Here is a 22453-nt window from a genome sequence, read left to right as displayed (position 1 = left end):
AAATTTTGGTCTCTCTACTCATTTTTGTTACATATAAGACACTGGCTTTATCATCTAAGGACGAAACTGCCGTTTCCTTTTATGTGTCCCGTGAATGCCGACGTTATCGAAGAAATTACTTCAGGAACTTTTTACTTCCGGGTGGTTCAGTTTCATCAGTTCATTTCTCGAGCTAACTGTAGCTAGCCGCCTTTTTGTTAGCGTCATTAGTTTATCAAGGGGGAAACCCACGCTCTTCCTTATGGGAACTCGATAACAACTGCGTAGGTATGTTAATGTATTGTGATATAGTCGATAAAACTATGTTTAAATGGTCATAAACACATTTTAACTGTTAGTCTAACGGTAAAGCCTAAGCTGGCATATAGCTAACTGCTCTGCTAGCATTCCTACTCGATCATAAACAGCTGCGTGCTAACTATTTAGCATTTTAGCTATGGTCAATGTTCTCTTTTTATGTGTCTATGTGTTTCACATTAATTATTCGTTTCATTCGCTGGGCTATCTCGAAAATAAAATGCACGATGGGTATTGAGCTATCACTAGCTACTTTTAGCTTTAGCTAATGTTAAAAAAAAGTTATGTTTTAAAATGAGAGGACAGCGTCCCCTCACAGATGTTCAGGATAAAAAATTGATTTTTTCTTATGACATTAACCAAATTTAAATTGAAGAAGCTCGTGCACTCGGTGTTGTAGTTGTCCGTCAGTTCGTGTTTTTAAACCACAGCTAAAAGTACTCGATAACTTCTTTTTGTAGGTAGCCAATACAGCTGTGGCTTTAATGGAATCGCACAATCGTTATTTGGTGGTCAAAACTGTGGGCTATCTTACAAAATAGCATTAAGGCAAATTTCATGTTACTTCCTGAAAATATTGATGGTTCAGGGTCGTTCAGATGCACATTCAGATAGAGGCAGTCTGTGTTTATCATTACTCTGTTGGTTTACAATATTGTGGAAGAATTATCTTACTCTTGTTTGCTTTGTAAATACTTGAAAATGTAAAAGCTCCCAGGATAATTGCATTTAAGTCTGTTGTGGAAACTTTTTCTGGAGTGTTTTTTCGGTCCAGTCAACTGGAGCTGACACGAGATAAAAAGAAACTCTTTATTACTCCCAAAGGGGTAATTGTAACATTGAATCACGAACAAGAGTAAGAGTAAAATAGAGTACAATAAGGATAAAATAGAATAGACTAAAATTAAGCAGATGAAAGAAAAAACTAAAAGAGAAAAAGAGACGGAGTGGAATAAACATAAAGCTAAAATGTATAATGACATTTAAACCAGTAAGGAAAAAATGAGTGCATGACAAAGTGTGTCAGATAAACCGGCAACAAAGTCAATTTTTTCCAGTGTGCATCATAAATTTGTTTATTTAAACGTAAATTCTACCCTTTGTTCCTTTTCAAAAACTGATCTGTGATCCTGTTGTACCAACCACGTGTTTTTTCCTGGGATTCTACCAGTGTTCTCTCAATGGCCAGCAGAGCTAGACTACTTAAACGGCCTTGGACCATTGTGTTGCGGGTGAAAGATTTGAGCCGCTGTTAAGAGGAAAAGCTCCTCTCTACAGAAGATGCTCCGGTGGAGGGTTATACTTCAAGATCGCTGACTTGCTTATTTCACTGTCAATCAAAATGGAATTCGACCTCAGACAGATCATCCAATCATCATGCAGAAGCCCGAGCGTCCAGGCCAGCCCACTGCCTCATAGACCCCCAGAGACGCTGAGTGTCCAACGGGCGGGACAAAGCCTAGCATTTATCCATTGACTGTCCAGTTTCCCCAGTGGAACAACCCACTCTATGCTTTCCCGCCAAAGTCAGAAGACGCTCGGCATCTGACTGTGTTAAAGTGCTGAGACGCTGCGGGGATGAATGAGAAGGAGGTCGAGCCAATTACCTGTGATAGTTAGCTGCTTCTGAACAAAAGATGAAGGAATTCTAGCGCATATTTTGTTGATGAAATGTCAAGCAGAAGCACATACCACCACTTTTTACGGGGACATAGGGGAAGCTGAGCTTCCCTTGCAGTCTGAGGGCATTTGTCACTGATTTCTAGTAATGTTATATTTTGCCAATGAATTTTAATTTCAGGTTTTAAGAAGAACTCTGTTTTTGTTTTGCAGGTTTTTAAAAGCCCTGAGGTGACACTACGTGGACAATGATAATGATGCACCACACTGGGGATGTGGAAAGAAAACTTTCTGCCAGAAGCTAACTACAATTACAAGTTGTCCCTTGGCAATTCCCCCCGGAGTGGTGAAACTTTCGCTGGTTCACCACACAATCCATCATGTCATTACCAAAGGACTCGGGGAGCCGAGGGAAAGATCGAGAGAGAGGCGCCAGACCCAAGGTGAGACAGAGCCGGTCAGAGGAGAGACGTGATGCTGGCAGTGGACGAAAAGGTGGAAAGGGGAAGAAAAAAGGCCTCACCTCTCATGAACCAGTAGCTGAGAGGCCTGTCAGTGATGGTTTTGAGTATGGAGAGCTGTTGAGTGACCTTGAAAGCAGGGATCAATCTTCCTCCTCTCCTCTGAGGGAGAATTGGAGGTGGCAGGGTTTGGAAGTTGCTGCCTCATTACTCGGACAAGAACGGGTAACAGCCAGGCCAGGACCTGTTAGCTCTGCTACAGACTCACCTGGAACAAGTGAAGGAGAAGGAAGAGGGTCAAGCAGCAGTCGCACTCTACGGCAAAAGATCCAGGATGCCATGGGGCAGTGTTTCCCAATAAAGTCCCACAGCACGACAGCACCCACCCCACCTCCACAAGCTCTTTCATCATCAGCTGTCTGTGCGTCCTCCAGGCGTAAAATCCATCTGAGTGAGTTGATGTTGGATGACTGCCCTTTCCCCGTAGGATCAGAGCTGGCTCAGAAGTGGTATCTCATTAAACAACACACAGCCCCCATCACACAACCGCCCGTGCTTGATTCTGCAGTAGTGTGCAGTGCTCCTACTTCAGCGATGCCACCCGTGGTGGAGGATGTAGACGACAGGTTGCGAGAGCGCAGGCGCATCAGCATTGAACAAGGCGTTGAGCCTCCACCCAACGCAGAAATCCACACATTTGAGGTGACGGCTCAGATCAACCCTCTCTACAAGCACGGCCCTAAATTGGCACATGGTATGAATGAGTTGTCTGGAGGTGATAGAGCGTCTGCTCAGCAGCAACAACAGCTTCTTCTCCAAAGACAGCAGCAGCACCAGCTCTTGCTACAGAGCTGTTTGGACACTCTGGATGAGGTCGTGGCCACAGCTTCAGCCTCTGCCTCAGCCTCAGTGCACACCTGTGAGACTGTTCCTGACTCTCTGGTTGACCCAGAGGTTACAGCAACCAGCGTGCCCTCCGGACCCATTCTCCCTCAGCCGGAGCATCAAAAATCCCATGACAGCTACCGCATCCACACTCAGATCGATTACATCCACTGTCTAGTCCCTGACCTGCTGCAGATCACCAACCTTCCGTGTTACTGGGGCGTCATGGACCGCTACGAGGCCGAGAGGCTCCTGGAGGGGAAACCGGAAGGCACATTCCTCCTGCGCGACTCGGCTCAGGAAGACTACCTCTTCTCCGTCAGCTTCCGTCGCTATGGGCGCTCGCTGCACGCCCGCATTGAACAGTGGAACCACAACTTCAGCTTCGATGTGCACGACCCCAGCGTCTTCCACGCTCCTACGGTTACAGGATTACTGGAGCACTACAAGGACCCCAACTCGTGTATGTTCTTTGAGCCACTCCTGTCAAACCCCATTCACCGCACACAGCCCTTCACCCTGCAACACATCTGCAGAGCGGCCATAAGCAGCTGCACTACCTATGATGGCATTAACATGCTTCCCATTCCAAATGCTTTGAAAAAGCACCTGAAAGAGTACCACTACAAGCAGAGAGTACGTGTACGGAGAATGGACACCTGGTGGGAATGAAGAATAACAAAGACTCTCTGAACTGAACACTTTAAGCTTGTTCTTCACTCTGATCTGGCTGACACTAACCTACACTGCACTGTACTTATTTATTAATTCCTGCTGTACCTGTTTTAAAAACCACACCACACTGTTGTGAAATTATGTAATCTCACTGATCTTGTACATGAAAAGTTCTTTAACTCAATTAAAAAAAAAAAATCTTGATCTTTGTGTGTGTGTGTGTGTGTGTGTGTGTGTGTGTGTGTGTGTGTGTGTGTGTGTGTGTGTGTGTTTGTGTGCTTGTGTGTGCACAGAGAACCATCCTCACACATAAACTGTGTTCTCAAGTGTGACTAAATCAGCTTCATTATGTGTCGATGGGAGAGTCAGTCCCAGTGTGAATGGAGATGATTATAATAGAGCTGTTCATCAGTCACGTGCTGAGAAGGTGGAACACATACTGACTGTGTTTTTGTCTTGTTACTGAGGTGATGCAAGCGTGGCACGTCTGCAGGATTAATCATTGTTTCCTGCACTGAGCCTGGGCTGATTACAAAGGGTAAGAGGTGGGTGCAGATGCTACCTGCTCATATTAAAAAAAGGAGGATGCTTCTTCAGGAATAGAAACTGCATTTGTCATAAGTCGTGATTACATGCTCACCTAAGATTCTAGTGTCGCAGTTGAAAAATGGATGTCTACTCCTCAGTTCCTACATCACTCAGCTGCTTTGTTTCCACCTTTCATCCATCTGTAGATTTCTCCTGTGAGATTAACATGCATGCAGCCGGTGCCAGCGGTCTTCATTAGTTCTGATGTAAAGGATCAAATGTGGCCCTTATGAGCTTGTCAGCAGCAGGTGAAGCAGCTGTAACACCAGAATGCAAATGATGAATCCCAAACACTTATCAAGCTCGTTTTGCTCGGAAATTTGTTGTGTGGTCCGGTTCTAAATTTAGCCCCTCTGAGTGTGGAGGTTTGGTTCACATTATTAGCTCTTAATCGTGGTGTAAAAACCCTCATTCTTTAAAGAAGAAATCATCTTATTGCTCTGCTTCCTGCTGAGCATATTTTATAGAGGTTGGGTGTCTAATCGATTCAAGCAGTTCAATGACAAAATTAGCATAGCTGAATAACACTGATGACTCTTAATTAGCACACAGAATGAGAGGAGAGGGAATCCGTTTGGAGCCGTCTTCTGGAGCTTGATATTAAATCAGTAAAAGAGACAAAAATCTACAAGCTCCTAATGGCTCAGTGATAACACCTAATGGAACTCTTTCAATTTTTCCTCACCTGCCTCTGTGGCAGGTCACTGAACATTTTAATAAGCCCCTCTTTTTTTTTCTGACAGGTTTAGAAATGTCTCTCCGATGAGTCAGAGGTACCTGACGGAAGAAATATGGATTATATTATGTAACCTTAATCCCTGACGTTTCCGAACAGAAAAGATGCTTTGGAAATTAATCTATATTTATGTAAGAAAAACATGTCTGTGTTGTTGGCAGGTAACCTGAAGCTTTAAGCTGTCACAGTTGATATTTACCATGTATTCAGCTGGAGGCAGATTGTTGTTTTATTCAGGCTCATTCCAGCATTTCAATAATAGATGGTAAATATTGACTTATCTGTTCAACAAGTAGAACTAATTCCTGGCCAGCTTGTTAAAATATGGGTTGTATTAAATATTGCTGTGTATTGACATTGTAAATGAGGCAAGTCTCCAAGCTGAAAACGAATGTTAATTCCTTTTACAAAATAAAACTTAGCTTTCTGAGGAGACTGAAATCTACCACGATAACTCAAACTGAGTCAGAGACTAATTACAAAATTTACCTACGCAGTCGAGTCATTTACTGCTGTGTGTGAACACCATTTTGGATTAATGAAACCACACAAGAGAGACCTCACTGCTAATTGTTGTATGCACTAAGTGATAATTGCAAAAGACAACCGTTCCGGTGTTAATGGGAAAGCATGGAGAATTGATCCCAGATCATCCTCTGAACCACCGCGCCACCACTTTCTCCTTGAGATGGGCGATTTGATATGCAGGGAGCAAATCATCCATGACAGGCACTCATCCGCTGATGAAGCCGCTGTAATTTAAACCAAAGCTCTTCCAATGCAGCATTAAAGCAACACAAAGTCAGGACCTTTGACCTTTGTGTATTTCATCAAGTCACTGTAAAATCTGCACTATAATGAAGAAAAGATTTAAAGTGTTTGAGGACATATGACCTGTCATGCATACACAATTGTGGGTAACACTATAAAGCCTCTACACAAGCAATTTCAGCCCCTTGGCAGCTCAAGGAGTTTGTATTTCCCAGATGAATACTCTGCTCTGCAATCTGGTGTCTCTGGCAGAGGGGATCCAATGATAAATGTGCTTTCTGGACTTTTAACACTTTATTTTACAGGCCCTGCATTTTTACAATAATTCTCTTATTGCGGGCTATCTTATTGGGTCAGGTGATCACACAGCTTTGTGGGGTTTGTTTACATACATGCTGGTCCCATAAAGGCTAAGGCTCCTCTTTTTCCACGGACACCTGGCCAAGACAGGCAGTAGCAAAAACACAAAGTTACAGACAGAAAATACTTAGACAAAGTACGATTTACAAAGCACAACATTATGGATTAAAACAGAACCATCTATGAGTCATTCTGGAAATCAATTGTTCAAACTTCTGGGCTAAAACATCAACATATTATAGAACCTGCTTCCATGTTTTTCATTTTAAATTTAAAAACACTTCAGGACATCAGCTTCTTGAGATTTAAGTTATTCTGCAACAGATTCCTGTCTGAAGGGAATATACCCAAAAGCCCTTTTCCCAATTTCTGTCTAAGTATTTGGGACTGAGGTCCTGAGAACACAAAGCATACTATTTGGTACTTTTCTGCTTGTATAAACACATACATAGAGGGGAAGAAGACCAAGAATTCCCTTATAAATAAAGGCTTACCAGTGTATGAGTCTATGGGTCACCAAAGCAGGCCATCCAACCTGAGAGTACAACTCATAATGATGAGTTAGAGGTTTACAGTTTGTCATGAACCTCAAGGATGCATGGCAGGCAGTATCACCCATATGGAGACACTAAGCAGAGGTGTGTGTGTACAAAAGATCACCATGATCTAAAACATGTTTTAAAAAAATTTGCAGTGAGAAAAAAAAGAAAAGAAAAACAACTTCTTTCCAAAATAAAAATCCAGTTTTAGCCTCAGCTTTTCCACAAGACACAGAAGATGTGATTTAAAATTAAAGGAGTTGTCAGTCAATGTACTCAGGTATTTGTGTACAACCTCTATACTTTTTCTGTCATCAGTTTGTGACCTGGTTTTTGATCTGGTCAAAAAACGAACAAAAAACACAAGCTCGATCTTACCACTGTTTAAAGCAAGTAAATACAAGTTAATATATGTCCCATTATGAATTAAAAACAGTAAAGTGGCAGTCAAGTTGAAGTAGCAAAAATGTAGCAACATCAAGCTCTTAACATATTTTTCCTTGCCACACCTTTCCACCAAGATTGAGCTTAAATCCTTGGTCGAGTTGCTGCTGATGACACAGTCAGCGGGTAAGTGAATGGGGTTAGTTAATGAACAGATTCCCCTGCCATGAATGTATGAATGTGATGAATAGTGACAAGCTCCTTAAGAGGTCAGAGAGACTACTAAACGGGCTGTACATGTACAAGTCTAATTAGCATAATCCTGCTGATACATATACAACACCAAACACAATCTCTATAAAGAGGCAATTATATAGCTCAGTAGTAATTCACGTATGGATTTTTATTTATTTATTTAAAAAAAGTAGCACATGGAGATTAAATCCATGTAACACGTGTTTCCATCAGGGCAGATTGCTGTATTACATCAGGCACAGCAGGTGGCTGTAAAGAGCTTCAGTACGTTTCCCACTGGCCACTCTCAGGTCTGTGTGTGTGTGGTGCGATGGTGGGATTGAGTGAGACTGCTTCAGCTTGCAGCAATGTAACAGTCATCATGCAGGTATTACGGGTCCTGAGGGGGAAAAAAGAGGACTTTTCTCTGCCTGGATGAGCGGGCCCAGAGGGAGAGCATGCTCAAGCAAAGCAGAAAGCTGATTGGCTACACATGCTTAGTGTGTTTGTGTCTGTTAGCACCCCTTTTTCCTGTCTGTCCACAGAGGGAAGAGATTTTCCTCAGAGCCTAATCTCTACCGTTGAGCATCATGGGGTGGAGAATGAGCTTTGAACACCTGAGGACAATTACTTTCCAAATAATCTGCCGGTCATAATCTAACACATGCCCCAAAAAGGCTTGACTCTGCGCTTACTTGGCTTATTTGAGGCTTGAGATATAAACGTCGACTGAGCCCATTTGTGCTTTCACTGCTGTATGCAGACCCATAGATGGTGAACTCAAGCAGCATGAGATGCAGAGTGTTTCTAGGCCATTAATTCAGGGGAGAGTGTATCAAACTGATTTCAAATTCTAGCAAGATGCATACAACCAGGCATGGCTCTCTTATCTACCCCATGAGGACGAATGCATATCTGTGACAGAGAGGACACTGCAACAGAGAGAAGAGTTGTTGTTTTTTTTTTTGTTTGTTTGTTTTTTGTTTTTGGTCAGCAAATGAATTGAGCTGAAAATCAGCCTTGAACATAAACGCTAACATTCTCGCCTATTTTGAGTCATTCCTTTTCAATTGAGCTCCCCTTGTCAAAGCAGAGTAAGTAATTTCCTGACTTATCAAAGTTTCAGTTCTTAAAAGTCTCACTATTCCCCCCTAAGGAGGTACATTGTCAGACGCTGACATGCATACGTTTGATGTTTGTTCCCTGGAAGCAAGCCTTTGACAACACAATATTTCCTTTCCTTTCCTTCCTGTCTAAAAAACCCAAATGCACTCCAATTCTGGCAGGCATGTTGGGACTCATATGAAGCCTTCGCCACAGAAAACATCAGTATTCTAATTTGCAGCTGCTTGTTTTCTTCCTGCGCAATCTCTGGCTGCCGCTGTTTTTCACTTTCCTCCGCAGTGACAGGTTGTTGATGGAATAATGGGGGTGTTGGGCATGGTACAACTAAGCCAGTGGATACAACACAGATTGATGGGATTGCAGTGTAAATTACACACAACAGCCTATATCCCGGGCTTCAGCCAATGTAGTCATTAACCAGCAACCTGGAAATAATACAGGGATATAACCCGCATGGATGATGAACATTTGGTTAGGTATATGAAGCTTTGCAAATTAGCATATCCTGTAATTTGATGTCAAAATGCAGTTGTAATATGTATGATAATGTGTTTGTACATCAGCTTACTGTAATGGAGCCACAGATAACACTGATATAATTATAGATAACCATTGTTTGTTTTGAGATGAATTAATTGGAGTAAGCCTTGGATGCATCATTCATAAAAAGGTAGGGAAAATGTAGAATTGCAGGAATGACAACTTTAATAGCTTAACTCCTGCTTTCTGTGACTAATTATGCCATTGCACAACGCTTCCATTGACCAATGAGTTGAATTGGAAAAATACAAATGAGAAAGAAACGAGCAGACCTTGCCAGCTAGTTACTGCGAGAGTCATTCCTCACAATGGGCACCTTTTGGACCCTGTGATATTTCCAAGCAATAATTTTCCATCCTTTTAACATTTCTTTACAGTTGTGGACACATTTAATTTGCGGGGAAACATGTTGGCGGAGCTCAGGCACTTGAATGATTTCTCCAAGCAAAACACACTAACTGTAACTCATGTGCTGCATTAGTTGTTCATTATGCAGGCAGATGTGTTTTAAAAAGAAGTGAGGGTTTTCTGTAGCCAGCTGGCTTTCAGTGAAAGTATGGTCTGAATGTGGTGGTTAGTAAGAAATGGTTCAGCTTTTGTTTGAGCTTCTTATATAATCAGCATTTCAAAATAGAAACTGGAAGATGGGAAAGCTATTCTGGAAATTATTCAACTTCTTCCAAAGGCTTGCTCAATTTTCTTTGGGACATTAATTCTTATAAATAAAATAAGGAATGGGTAAATGTAACCAAGTCACTGCTGAAAGCACTACTGAGAATGGGTTGTACTGCCACCTTCTTTTTAAATTTTTAATTAAAAAAAAAGCCAAAGTCATCTTTTGATTATGCTGCTCAAGTTTTGCTCATTTAACAGATTAACATATGAATCTAGTGATATTATTCACTGAACCATATCAGCTACTGAGTTAATTTCAAATATTTTTTGGATTATTTACGGGTTGTTTTTTTTTTCTGATGAAAGTACTCCAGGACAGATCATGTAAGTTTCTGGTAGAATGTGCCTGGTCCCTTTTTTTCTCATTGGCTGTAATGTCAAATAGCTTTCTGTAAGCCAGCAAGGCCCAAAGCAATTCAGACATGCTGTAGTCTATGTGGTAGTGATAGGGGTATAAAAAGGTAGGGTGGATTCAGGTACATTGGGACAGTTTTTGTTATTCCACCATGTGATACTATTCTTGGAGTGAATTACAAAATATAACCTATATAATACATTTCTAAATTCCTCTTTATTTTATTATTATTATTATTATTTTTTAAGGAATAAATTGTGTTTTATAAATGTTTAACAAGAGTGGTTTAACATTTTTTTGGGGGGAAGAAAGAAAAAACAGCAAGTAAGATATATTAGAATATACGTCAATAGTGTTACATTCTATATTGTTGGGGGGGGGGGGTTAATTGTTAAACTGAGTGTTTTTTTACGTTCCCTTGACCATAAACACTTTTATGCACTTATTTATAGTCTGTTAAGAAATCATTGAAAAACGTCACAATATTCTCTTGCGTCAACTTCCAGTGTGATGCTCCGCCCATGACACGTGTTTAAGCGTTTCACCTGACCTGCTCCAAAATTAACCGAATTGTCCCTACATACAGTGGGTGCGACTAATGTTAAGTAGACTGTAAATGCATTTCCTTTGTTAAGGACACGAGAAGGAACGATGAGTTAAAGGGATGACGAAAAGCAAAAGCTAACCACCTGTTGCCAATCAAAAGCAGTGCAGGGACGTTAGCTCAAGGCGTTGGAGGCTCAAAAGTTTTCACCTGCTACAAAGTGACAGAGAGAAGGAGAGAAGAGGAGACAACGACACCTTTCGAAGTTTGCTCTTTCATGGGCTGTAATGGACTGTACTGTAAGATAAATGCCACATTTATGGAAGCCATGCACCGTGAAGAAGAATAAAGGCAGGCTGCTTTAATGTCTGTGAAAACTGCACAGCGCATAATGGACAATTTCAATAATGAGACACTAAAGAAGGTGTGCTGAAGCCTGCTCGGCTGCTACCGACCCCCGTTGGCTTTAACTCTGAAGAAGAGAAAACAAGGTAAGTGATTTCTTTCTTTTTCTTCTTTCTTGTGCAGAACTTGTTGCCTTTTGCGCAGTAAATACTGTCACCTGCGCACATGCGTGTTTATGTGTGTGTCTGTTGTGGTTATTGATTGTTCAATTGGATCACATCTGGGATTAGGCTGAAGCTTGTTTGGTTATTGATTGTTGATTTCTCTGACTGTTGATTCTATTCATCCCTGAGTCAAGCTGTGTGAGCTTATGGGTTTTATGTGATAAGCCTCTGTTTACTGGTCTAGTGGGCTGAGGAATATACAAACTTGAGCCCCCTTTTTTTAAACCAAAGCTGCTCTTCTGTCCATTTAAAGTAAAACACTTTCTGCATGAGGCTAAATGTGATTGGATGTCCTAAGTTTGTATAATCAATACATGACTGCTAATTGTAGTACAGGTGACAGGTGTGCCTGTAATACACTTAAAATCCTCAGCAGTGCTTTTAAATGCAGATTTCCTGCTTCTTCAGTGCCCATGTTTGCTTTGGGCATAGTTATTACTTCAAACTCGGCTCCATTCTGTGAAGGGAGTCAGTATGAGTGATGCACGTCAGAAATGGAAGGCTTTAACCATTCACTCTTTGCCTGAAAGCAGAAAGTTGGACGGTAGCTTAAGCACAGTGTAGCTTGATAAGTGACAGGTTATGCATGTCAAGTTTTTTTTTTCTCTGTGATTGATGTATTTCTTTTTCATACACTCCATGGCATGCATTGTTGCCTTCAGACTTAGTGTCCACGTTCATATTCTAAAGCTTGGTGACTCAAACTAGGGAAAGGTAGTGTCACAGCATGGTGAGTAAAGAGACCAGTTTGCAGACAGAAGTACTCTGAATTTGACTGGAGAGGGAAAGACTTCACACACAGACACAGCATGGCTCAGCAAACATCGTAGCTGGACAGCAGATGGTCTTACTGACATGGGATTTTCTTCACAAATTACCCGCCATCTTTGCCTTCTTCTCCTCCTACTCTGTGATGCCTCAGTATGCTTCAAACATTCAAACATATCTCTCGAAATGTGGCAACATTACCTTGTTGATCGCAGCATTTCCAATTAATTACACTGGGTACAGAAGGTGTGAAAAGCGCTCTAATTGTGTTTACATTTAAAACTGCCAGAGAAATCTGGCTTTGTGTCTGAAAGAACTCATTCACTGTTGTCTACTCACCAAAAATGCAAGAGCTCATGGTGTGCGGTAACTGGAAATGGGGGATGCCATGTCTTTTTTCATTTTCACATCGCAGGTAGAGCTTGGCATTGTTGGATCTCATAAAAAGAGGTTTATCTATATAGAGAATACTTGTTTGATGTCATTATTGGAATTTCCAGTGCAATAAGGGCTGGAGAAACACAAGCATGGATGGAAAGAATGGTAGTGGTTTTTCGGTAAGCTGCTTTTGTTGCAGAGTCCTGTTAAAGCGCACGCTGGCTCACCGTTTACCCACCGAAATTATGGAATTTAACAGAGGCATCGTTAACATTATTAATAACACCTGTGACAAATTAAAAGTCTGCTTTAAAAAAGAGCCTATTGTAAAGTGAAAGTCATCCCATTACTGTCAAGTAAAGTTGGAAAACCTAATCAGTCAAAAGCTCTGCAGACCCACACAGGTGTTTTTAATTACACTGCTTGATTAGACCTTGTGTCAGGTGAAGGTTTGTGCAGTTTTAAAGGGAATTGGACCATGTCACTTTCTCTTGTGGGCTAATAATAATCATAAGTGTGTTGTCCTAGCTTACCATGTTATGCTGGCATACACTGTACAATATTGTAAATGTCATGATGAAAAGTTGACAGGAACAGGTGAGCTGTTCACGGCACATTGCTGGAGCTCGACACAGAACGAGACTGTTAAGCTCAACTATAGTGCTCACTTTGTATGCGTTCAATCAGGAAGGAGCTCTGACAGCTGTAGGTAAAGTTTCCTTTAAAAACTCCTGCACAGAAAAGTTGAAGTCACGAACACAGTGTTACTCTTACTCCTGCTCTTCTAGTTTTTTGAAAATTTCGGGGGGCTTTTATGTCGTTAATTAGAGAGATCCAGACGGTGGATTGAGCAGGGAAAAGAGTAAGAGTGGGGAGTGACACATAGGATTGTTGACACAAAGTCCATGTATTGATGTCCCAATACAGATTTTTTGACTTCCAATCCAATATGATTTTTTCACAATATATTTTACCCATATCGATCCTTTCACTGATAAATCCTGAACTCTGTTGGGTGATTCCGTTGTAAATAACACATCATATTTGTTTTATTTAAGTGACCCCTGTTGGTACCTTCTTAAGGAACACTTACTTTACAAATGTTACAAGAAGCTGTTTTACTATCGTTGCTTTCCAAAGAGAAGTAGTCCCACACAGCGGACATGTTTGCAACATGGTTTCATATGCAGCAGCCATAAAGCGTGTCGGTGCTGAAAACACGTGAAAACTGTATCGGTTCTGATCATGTAATGAAATCCGATGCTGTCCGATCCCCAAAATATAGCCATGTGGGGCGCCGATACTGATCTGTGTATCGGATCAGGACATCCCTAATTCAATGCAACCTCATAGTGTGCGCAACCTAAGCATTAGGCAATATGTAATACTGAGAAAATATCTGATTTCTGAATTGACCCTTAACACAGCATAACCAGCACATGAAACCAGTTTACGTGGAATTACATCTGTGTCAGAATGTAATCTGTCTCATATGCAAAGAGAAAGTTTACGTTCTTAAGGAGTTTAACCCCATAGGACATTGTTCAAGTAAAGATGTTGAGCAGTGTGCAAAGTATCAGGGAGATGAACAAACACAGTAAGCTGCACAGCTAAATAAAGAGCTGTCAACACATCAAAATGTATTCCAGAGAGCAAGAAAGAAGGCAAATCAAAGGAAAGGTCCAGACTTAGTGATATCCATCTTCAAGCTACACTGAGGGTTTCAACTGCCACCTCCGTCAAAGCAAATGTGGCCCAGCCGTATGAGAAGAATCGCTCTCAGGTGTCTGGCAGCAAACATTCAGCAAGACACAGCACAGTTGTTGGTGCTCTCTTTGGGCATGAGACCCCTGCCCTATACACTGTGGGCATGGTCACACCGGTCAGCTGTACCATTCCAATGCACACTTCAACCCTTAAGTCCAATTCATTTGATCGTTGTGACAGCTCCATAGCATGCTCAGTCATTGTACACTTCCTTTGCTTTGGCACATTTTTGAGAGGTGTGCTTCGACGCAGTACACCCCATGCATGAGCACAAGCAACAAGAACATGACGTGTAATCCATGACATTGGACACTTCTTGATGACTTTGGCAGGTCATGTGTGTGTCTTATTATGATGTGATGACATAAGTACAAGAAGCAATCGTGCTTAAGTCTTTTTTTTTTTTTTTTAAGTAGTGTGACCGCCAGCGGGACAATGGCATTGGGGGCGGAGGGCCATTGTGCTTGAATACAGCCCAGTTCGGATGACCATTGTGATAGTGTACTGTAACTAATGCACTATCAGTCAGTTGTATGACTCTATAATCAGGCAGATCTACATTATAAGAAGTCAAGAATTAGTTAACTGTACTTAGAGGAGCTCAAATGTCTGAATTTTAATCCACTTTCTTCTGTGTTGAGTAAAAGCTTTGAGCTTGGATTAAAAAAAAAAAAAAGAAAGAAAGAAAAGAAAACCAGCTTGCAAAAATCAAGAGAAGCCTAGATTATTCAACTCAGCTGGTCTTCTGAGAAAAAACAACAAAACAAAACAAATAGCATCACTTCTTATTCATGGGGAAACTGTGGCAACATGAAGCCTGCAGCATGAAATTCATGAGGGAAACTGGGGAATACAATAAAACATGTTAAACGTCCATAAACCCAAGAAAAGTGTCTGATCCACAGAGCTGAGAAGACAGACTGTTTCACATATTGAAGCTCGGTGGGAGTCAGGTTAAGTGTCACTTTTTGTTAATCTTAAAATTACAAATAGATCAATAATATGGGACCATAGAGAGTGCACATGCTCGTAGTGGTGCGTCCTGTTATTAACTGTGCATGTGCCCTGGCAGGGCCATGCTGTGATTTATAGACAGGAGCATTTGCATATTATGCACTGTTTAATTGGGAGCTGCTGTAGAGACCACAGGATTCTTTAATTTAATCAATTTGTTCATTTCTAGTCAGAGCCTGTCAGGCATCCTTTAACTGAACTGCACACTTTTGAAGATTCACAGACACCAGTGACTGTGGCAGTAAAATCTAATTGAAGCTGAGAGATCTTGAATTTAAAAACTGTTTTTAGGTTGCAGTAGAAGTTGTTTCTCAACACCATGGTTGTACCAGGGTAGTGATTTAATCCAGGTCAGAATAACCTCACAAATGTAGCTGTTTGGCTCTAGATCCCTGGGATTCTTAGTCTTACCTTCTGTGGAAAAAATACCACAGTGGATGAATCAGAGATGTGTCACCCTGGCATCTTTTCTGCTTATCTTTTCTTATACCTCTGTACAGCAATTAAAATTGGCATCTCATGTCAAGTTATAAAGCCAAATTTGTATGTTTGTAAATGTGTAACAGTTAGCTGGGAGATAGAGCTTTTAAAGGGCTTTGCTGCCTCCTTTTCCCTCACTTTCAAAGGCTCAGTGTAGACTTCTCTCAATGCATAATAGCTTACTTAATGAGAGGGAACTTTGAACAGAAAATAGCCTGTACACATTCATTTTTGCCCATTAGGTAGCATTCAAACAGTGACCCTTCTAGTTGATAAAGTCGGCCACACTGAATACTGAGCACATGTAGAAAAACACAATTTTTACAAGCTGTAGAAAAGGATTAAGACAGCCTAGTGGCTGAGATTTGTGCCACTAGAAACTGAATTTGAGTTATAATATTGAATTTAAAAAGCATGATCTGAAACTGAATGTCAAGTTTTGATTTTTTTTTTTTGCTTAGAAGTTTTATTTAATCTACTTGAAAATTCAACTGTCTGTTATCATTAAATTAAAGAATAACTTCCCAGAGAAGTTGGTCGCCTGAACTCTATTCTATTTATTCTATTCAAAACTAATGACACATACCCCCACCACAGCAAAGATGTCTACTACTGCCACAGTTGTCAAGACCTGTGCTGAAGTCTTGTGGTGCTAAAAAGCAACCATGTCAAAAACAACAACTACAACAACAACAAAAACACAATTAAATTAACATCACAGGTGTACTTAAAGAGGATCTCTGTGAATCTGTGCTCAGTTACTTTTCCTCTTGGTTGCAGTTTATGTAATTGGTGAGCTATGCTAAACTAAAATTGAATTTTGTATTTATGAATTCAAGGAATGTGAAAGAGTTGAATTTTCAAGGATGTTAAAATCCTTTTTTTCTTATCAACCTGATTCATTAATATCATATTGGACATGTTCACATGCATGTCTGCTAATAACAAACCTAGATCTTTAATATTTATACATGTGCACTACCAGGTAAATGCAGTGTATATAAATTCCCAAAAGTTTCTCAAAATTCCCACCGATTGCTGAAAATTCTCATGGAGAGTCTCAAATTTGAACAATTCCTGGAATTTTGCATCCTAGTTTCTAGGGAAACAAATTTCTGCCCACAACAATTTAACTGGTCCAATATGCTTTTTTGTTTGTTTGTTCTTTTTCCCCCTTTTAAGTCAACTTTTGGCAAAACTAGTTTCTTCCAATGGAAAAACAACAAATTAAAGTAACCCCTTTCAATTAAAAAGCACTGCTGCATATCAAATTGTGCTCTGTTGTGCAAATCTAAAGATTTGTTTGCCACAGCTGCAATGCGGCAATCCTTGGCATAAAATACTTTGGGGTACTTAAAATTAGGCAAAGCCAAGAGGGGCGCTGGGGAGAAAGATAAATCCTGCAGTGATCGTGCAGAGAAGGTGTGGCGAAACAAAGAAATGGAGATTTGATCTCATTGTGACTTGGTTGGATGACAGGTCGGAGCTGTCCGCACCGCGCTCCTGTGGTCAGATAATGTGGTGACAAATAATCCTTGATCAAAGGACGCATTCGTTTTTCAGCAGGACAAAGAGTACAATCATACATTCATATCTGCTGTTATGTATTTTTTACTAGGTGTGGTGTGGTGCGGCATAGCTGTCACAGCTCTGCTTTTCATCTTCAGCTGCTCAGGAAAAAAAAGAGCCAGCTGCAGCAGAGATATGGTCATACTGAAACATCCAATTTGTCAATATGATCGATGTAACCAATGTGAATATTTACTGTAGGTTACTTCCCTTAGCAGCAGGAGGAAATGCAGAGCGTTTCATGCTTCTGTGTGTGTTTAAGCATTAATAAGACTGGCTTTTTTTTCACACAAGTCCATAACTCAAATACATCTTATCACTCCTGCTTCATATTAATCAGGATATCCTCCAGCTCATGAGCGTACTACAACATGCCCTATAGCATTTTAACATCAAGACGTGCCAGATCCCTGAAACGATATCACTACAAGAAAATTGCAGTTCCTATCTGATTACACATACATTTTTAATGATAAGTCCAAATGCTGTTTTTGAGTTAGTGTGCTACATACTTACATTTGGAGTTGAAATTGATTGTTTGTACACATTTTTGTCTTTTTTAATGACTGACTCCAACAGAGCACCTGTAGCCTGTAGCGTTAGCCATTTGGTGTCTGTCAAGCTGGAGGGATTACTCTGACCAAATGTTATCATCAATAACTCATCCCCTGTTGCCTGGTGAGCCAGACTGAGAGTTTTACTGTTCAAGGAGAATTGGGCATTCATTTAAGAACTGCAAGTTGTCCCCAGAAACTCCTCAGCCTAATTGAATTTGAGTGTAGAGATTCACTTTTCTTCTTCTGTGAACAAATTTATGACAAACTGACGCTACCTTCTACTGGCTGGGGTACTGTGAACAAGTATTCAATTTTGAGGTGCTTTTCAACTCTCCCCAGGAACTAGGGACTTTTTTTCAGAACTATGTCCTTTCTGACCCCAGAAACTAGGGTTTTAGTTTAGTTTGGGGTCACTAATCTACCCTTTGAAACGGCCCTGCCATAGAGGTAGAATTTTCCAGATTTCCAGGAATCTAAAGAGGCAGGGCTTGCAAGCTCAACGTTTCTGATTGGTTGTGTTTTGATTTTTTCCCTCCGTTTGCAGTAACATCACACACAGCTGTGATTGACTTGGCTTTATAGCTCATAAACAATTGTCTGTCTTGAGCCTGACAGTGTGATTGTGTCCTTCTCAGCGCTTGGTGTTAGAGTTTAAAGAGTGAACCTATAAACTGGAGACCTTTTGCTAAGCTTGTCAGTGGACATTCAGTTCACAACAGCTGTTGAAATACGGAAGAAGTCTTCCAAATTCATCTTAGTTTAGTTTTTACATACTCGGACACTGGACATATGTGTTAATATGCTCAGAAAATTAATTATAGTCTAAAACAGCTTGAGGAGGATGCTGAAATTCGCTGATCAACAGGCATGTCTTACAGCAGGCTGATTTCTGCTGTCCACTTGCTTCAGGTCCAGTGTTTCGTGGATTGAAGCTGTTTTGGTATTTTCATCTTTCAGTTGTCACCAGCACTTGTCTTCTTTCAAGTGTCGACAAAACAAATCCATCCAAGGTGTTATCAGAACTACTGCAGGCTAATTATCCTCCATGCTAGCTGGCTAACTTTGGTGCTGCTAAGTGGCAATATCCAGTCAAAAGAAATGCTGTAAAGTGGCTGGCTCTGGAGCTTTTCCCATGTTGCATCAATGGGGGCATAGTTATCATCCATGTCCTTCAACTATCCAAGCTTTGTCCAGGTATTTAAACAATCTATGATCAGAAAGTAATGGAAATTAATTCGAGTTTCTGATTTTTTGGCAAGTTTTTGTTTATTTTCTATCCATCTGGCAAGTGTATGTGTGTGTCTCAAAGGAAAAAAAACAGCTGCAACTTCAAAGACGACAAGTGTAGCTTTTCTGTAGCCTGCAGGTGCAATTTAAGCGACAACCTGGCCATAGCTGAAGTCAGAGATGAAAAGAAACAGAAACAAGTTCAATAGAGTCGCCAAAGTCAGAAGGCAAAATTTCATCTTCCCAAGAGTCATACATGAACATGGTTGTTTTTATTTTTTTACACAAAAGGCTGCAGCTTGTAGGTCAAACTACACATGTACCAACTGCCACCAAGACCAACATGTCAGTATATGGAGGGGAAGTAAACAAAAGTATTTTTTTAGTTTGTCAGTGGAATTGTGTTAGCTGTAATCAGGATGACTATAAAGATAGAATTAAGTTGTTGATTTTTAGTATTCTAGATCTAAAAACCAAAGTAGTATGATTTCAAACACAAGCCCATCTGGGAAACCATCTCCCTGCAAAGAACTGAAAAATAAATAGATAGATTAAAAATAAAAAAAATTGCAGGTTCTCCCTGATCATCGTGAAGTGCTGGATCACACACACTGCTCATCACACACACTGTATGCTGATCATACCTGAGTCAGGAATCAAAGCAGAGTCTGCATGCTTTTTGTTTCACCACAGATGACTGTCCCAAAAAGAGGAACTGGGCTTGTTTTTCACATGTTCCAACAAATCAGCCAAAAGAACTGCATTGTTGTTGTTTTTGACTGAATCGAGTAACCTCATTTTTTTTGTCGCTGTATTGATATTCAGGCCTTTTGCTTTTGAATAAGTACCAATCTGTTTTCAGCGTGTAATGATTAACATGAGTGCCTGATTGTTCAAAAATGCCTGTAGAACTATGCAGTACAAAAAGATACAAAGATGTGCATTTAATTTATCAGTAGTGATTTGGATAAAATTAGAAAAAAAAATCCAAGTCTATCAATTTAAGTAAAAAGGGCTGCAAGGACTATCTTGAACAGCTGGTGTTTTTCTGGTATAAAAACTCTGTTTCCCATGATCACTAGCCCCCCACTGTCTTGAGGATGTGACTCTTCCTAAGGCATGCATTTGTTTTGAAGCTAAAAAATGGAGATCAGATCTTTCTCACACTACTTTTTTTTTTTTTATTGTTGAAGACAAATTCTTGCCGGATACAAAGTAATGAGTGAATATATTTATTCATGGCTACTCAGCACTATCATTTGAAACATGACAACTAGCAAACTGTAGTTTAGTTATCTGCTATATAGACTACTCACAGCCCGGTGTGCCATGATGTATCATTAACTGGTAATGTTAGGGAATCTTATTATGTCCTACAAGTGCTCATCTACCAACTCTAACCTCACCAAGCAGAGCAAACATAACCTCACTCTTCATTTTAATGATAGACTCTCAAGTTTGAACAGACCACTGCAGAATAACTGCTGCATTTGGGCTGGAATGAACATTATCACAAACAGCTCAGCCTGTGTTTTAGCCCATTAGCTATCACTCTCCTCTTTAGCTTTTTCTGCTCATCTGTCATTTTTCTTTCAGCTACACAACAATACCACATAACAATTCCAAGAAACTCCATTCATCAGTGAAAAAGACAGATTTCTCTCCACACTACTCAACTTTGCTAGCTGAGGGACTTTTATGTGTCTTAAATCTATCTAGTCTTGGACAACCCAGACATGGAAACCAAGAATTGCACTAACTGATAATCTCATTTTAAATTGAGGACTGTGGTCAGACATACACAAGTGAGACTTTTTCAAGATCATTTAGAAGTCCTCGTAGGGCGTTAAATTATTTCTGAGAGAAAATTTGAGCATTTAATCACTCATAAATCTGGTTTGTACTAGAGGTGTCCCAGTCCGATATTGATATCGGATATCGGTCCGATATCAGCAAAAGAACAAGTATAGGTATCGTATCGGAATGCATCTAAAATCTCTGATATAAGCAGTCCAATATGAGCACTTTATGTTACCCATTGCTTAATAATAAATGGGTCAGTTTTTCCTCATACCTACTTTTGCTGACTGCTGTTCTTTGTTTGAATAATATCACTTTATCAAGCCTTTTCTAACATGACAGACATACCACAAAATAAGTAATAAAGGTATGCATGTTTAATGCTCATATGGTATGGGATTAACATCGGTATCGGCCAATACTCAATGCTGCAGTATCGGCATCGTATCGGAAGTGAAAATGTAATATCGGGACATCCCTAGTTTGTACCACTGCGTCAAAGTGATGATACAACAGAAGTCTGTATTTCTCTTTTTGCCATAAATAGGCTGATGTGCACCTTATCTCTGGAGTTATTATGTGTTGAAACAACATGGACTACAAGCCCTGTGATTGGTCCACTGAGTGGGACCAGTTGCCAGTGGCCAATGGTTTTTGTCATACAGACTACACTGCCTTCACGTGTGTTAGGGGAGGATTGCACATCAAAGCAGAAGAATGTAGTGCCCAAAACGCAGACGTCTTGAACAGGCTTCAGATGCATACCTGCATTGAAAAGCAAAACTTCCCTTTTTTAAGTCACATAATACATGGCTGAGGCAAGCTTAGTGCAACTGTATGTGGAAATAGATTCTAACATAGAATTTAGCTGTACAAGTCTGACCAGAGACTTCCCATGATTTGGCCCTTTAAGGTTGTGCCAATCGTGGGAGCTTCTTACAGTTTTTGGTCTCATAAATAACAATATCATCAAAGCCCAAATCATGAGACACAATGATGATGATGATGGGCCATCATTTTGACTTACAACAAAGAATCACGATGGTTGTGAATGATTTTGGGAGACACAGTTGTGTTACTGACAGATACTGACTGGGGTCAACCTTTTACATTAATGCCTGCAGACATGTCTGAAAGGAAATAGAGTTCTTCTCTGATGTAATGCATTACAATGGGACACAGTTCATTTCACTGAACATCAATCACACATTTATTTGAATGGGACTCATATTTAGTTATTTACTTGCCTTCATAATAATACAGCACTGTTTCACATATCAGAAAAGTTTTCATTTTAACAAAGTGACATCAATTTCAGTTTCATTTTACAGTTCTGCTCAGCTTATTCAACAGCACAAACAGAATTGAACAGCTGATGGACATCTTCCTCACTGATTTAGTTTATTGGACTTTTGTGTGTGTGTATGTGTGCGAGTGAGTGAGTGAGAGGCAGTTGTTTTGTTCCCTTTGGTCTTTATCAAAGCTGCAAGCCAGTTGTTGGCTGAATTAAAACAAGTCATGAGGTATTATGTTGG

The 22453-nt window shown here is 40.3% G+C and overlaps 2 protein-coding genes across 2 annotated transcripts in view; both read left to right on the top strand.

Annotated features, from left to right (window-relative positions):
• The first annotated feature begins 126 nt into the window (after nt 1-126).
• On the top strand, nt 127-4110 carry socs9 (suppressor of cytokine signaling 9). Its single transcript, XM_074680209.1, has 2 exons — nt 127-267; nt 2131-4110. Exon 2 carries the CDS (start codon nt 2298-2300, stop codon nt 3933-3935), a length of 1638 nt encoding a protein of 545 aa, XP_074536310.1. The 5' UTR covers nt 127-267; nt 2131-2297; the 3' UTR covers nt 3936-4110.
• Nucleotides 4111-10793: 6683 nt separating this feature from the next.
• Nucleotides 10794-22453, top strand: part of lrfn1 (leucine rich repeat and fibronectin type III domain containing 1) — a 238109-nt gene continuing 226449 nt past the window's right edge. The window contains exon 1 of the mRNA XM_074680206.1: nt 10794-11280. The gene's annotated coding sequence lies outside the window, so the exon portion shown is untranslated. The remainder of the gene's footprint in view (nt 11281-22453) is intronic.

Source organism: Halichoeres trimaculatus, unplaced genomic scaffold (assembly GCF_033239565.1).
Source record: "Halichoeres trimaculatus isolate MK-OKI-2021-1 unplaced genomic scaffold, fHalTri1.1 fHalTri1_scaffold_9, whole genome shotgun sequence".
Lineage (NCBI taxonomy): Eukaryota > Metazoa > Chordata > Actinopteri > Labriformes > Labridae > Halichoeres > Halichoeres trimaculatus.
Note: the sequence above shows the minus strand (reverse complement) of the source record. Positions and strands in the feature narration are given on the sequence as shown.

What these genes read in the sequence shown, in the direction of transcription:
- socs9 (XM_074680209.1), top strand. Translation starts at nt 2,298, where the DNA reads ATGTCATTACCAAAGGACTCGGGGAGCCGAGGGAAAGATCGAGAGAGA.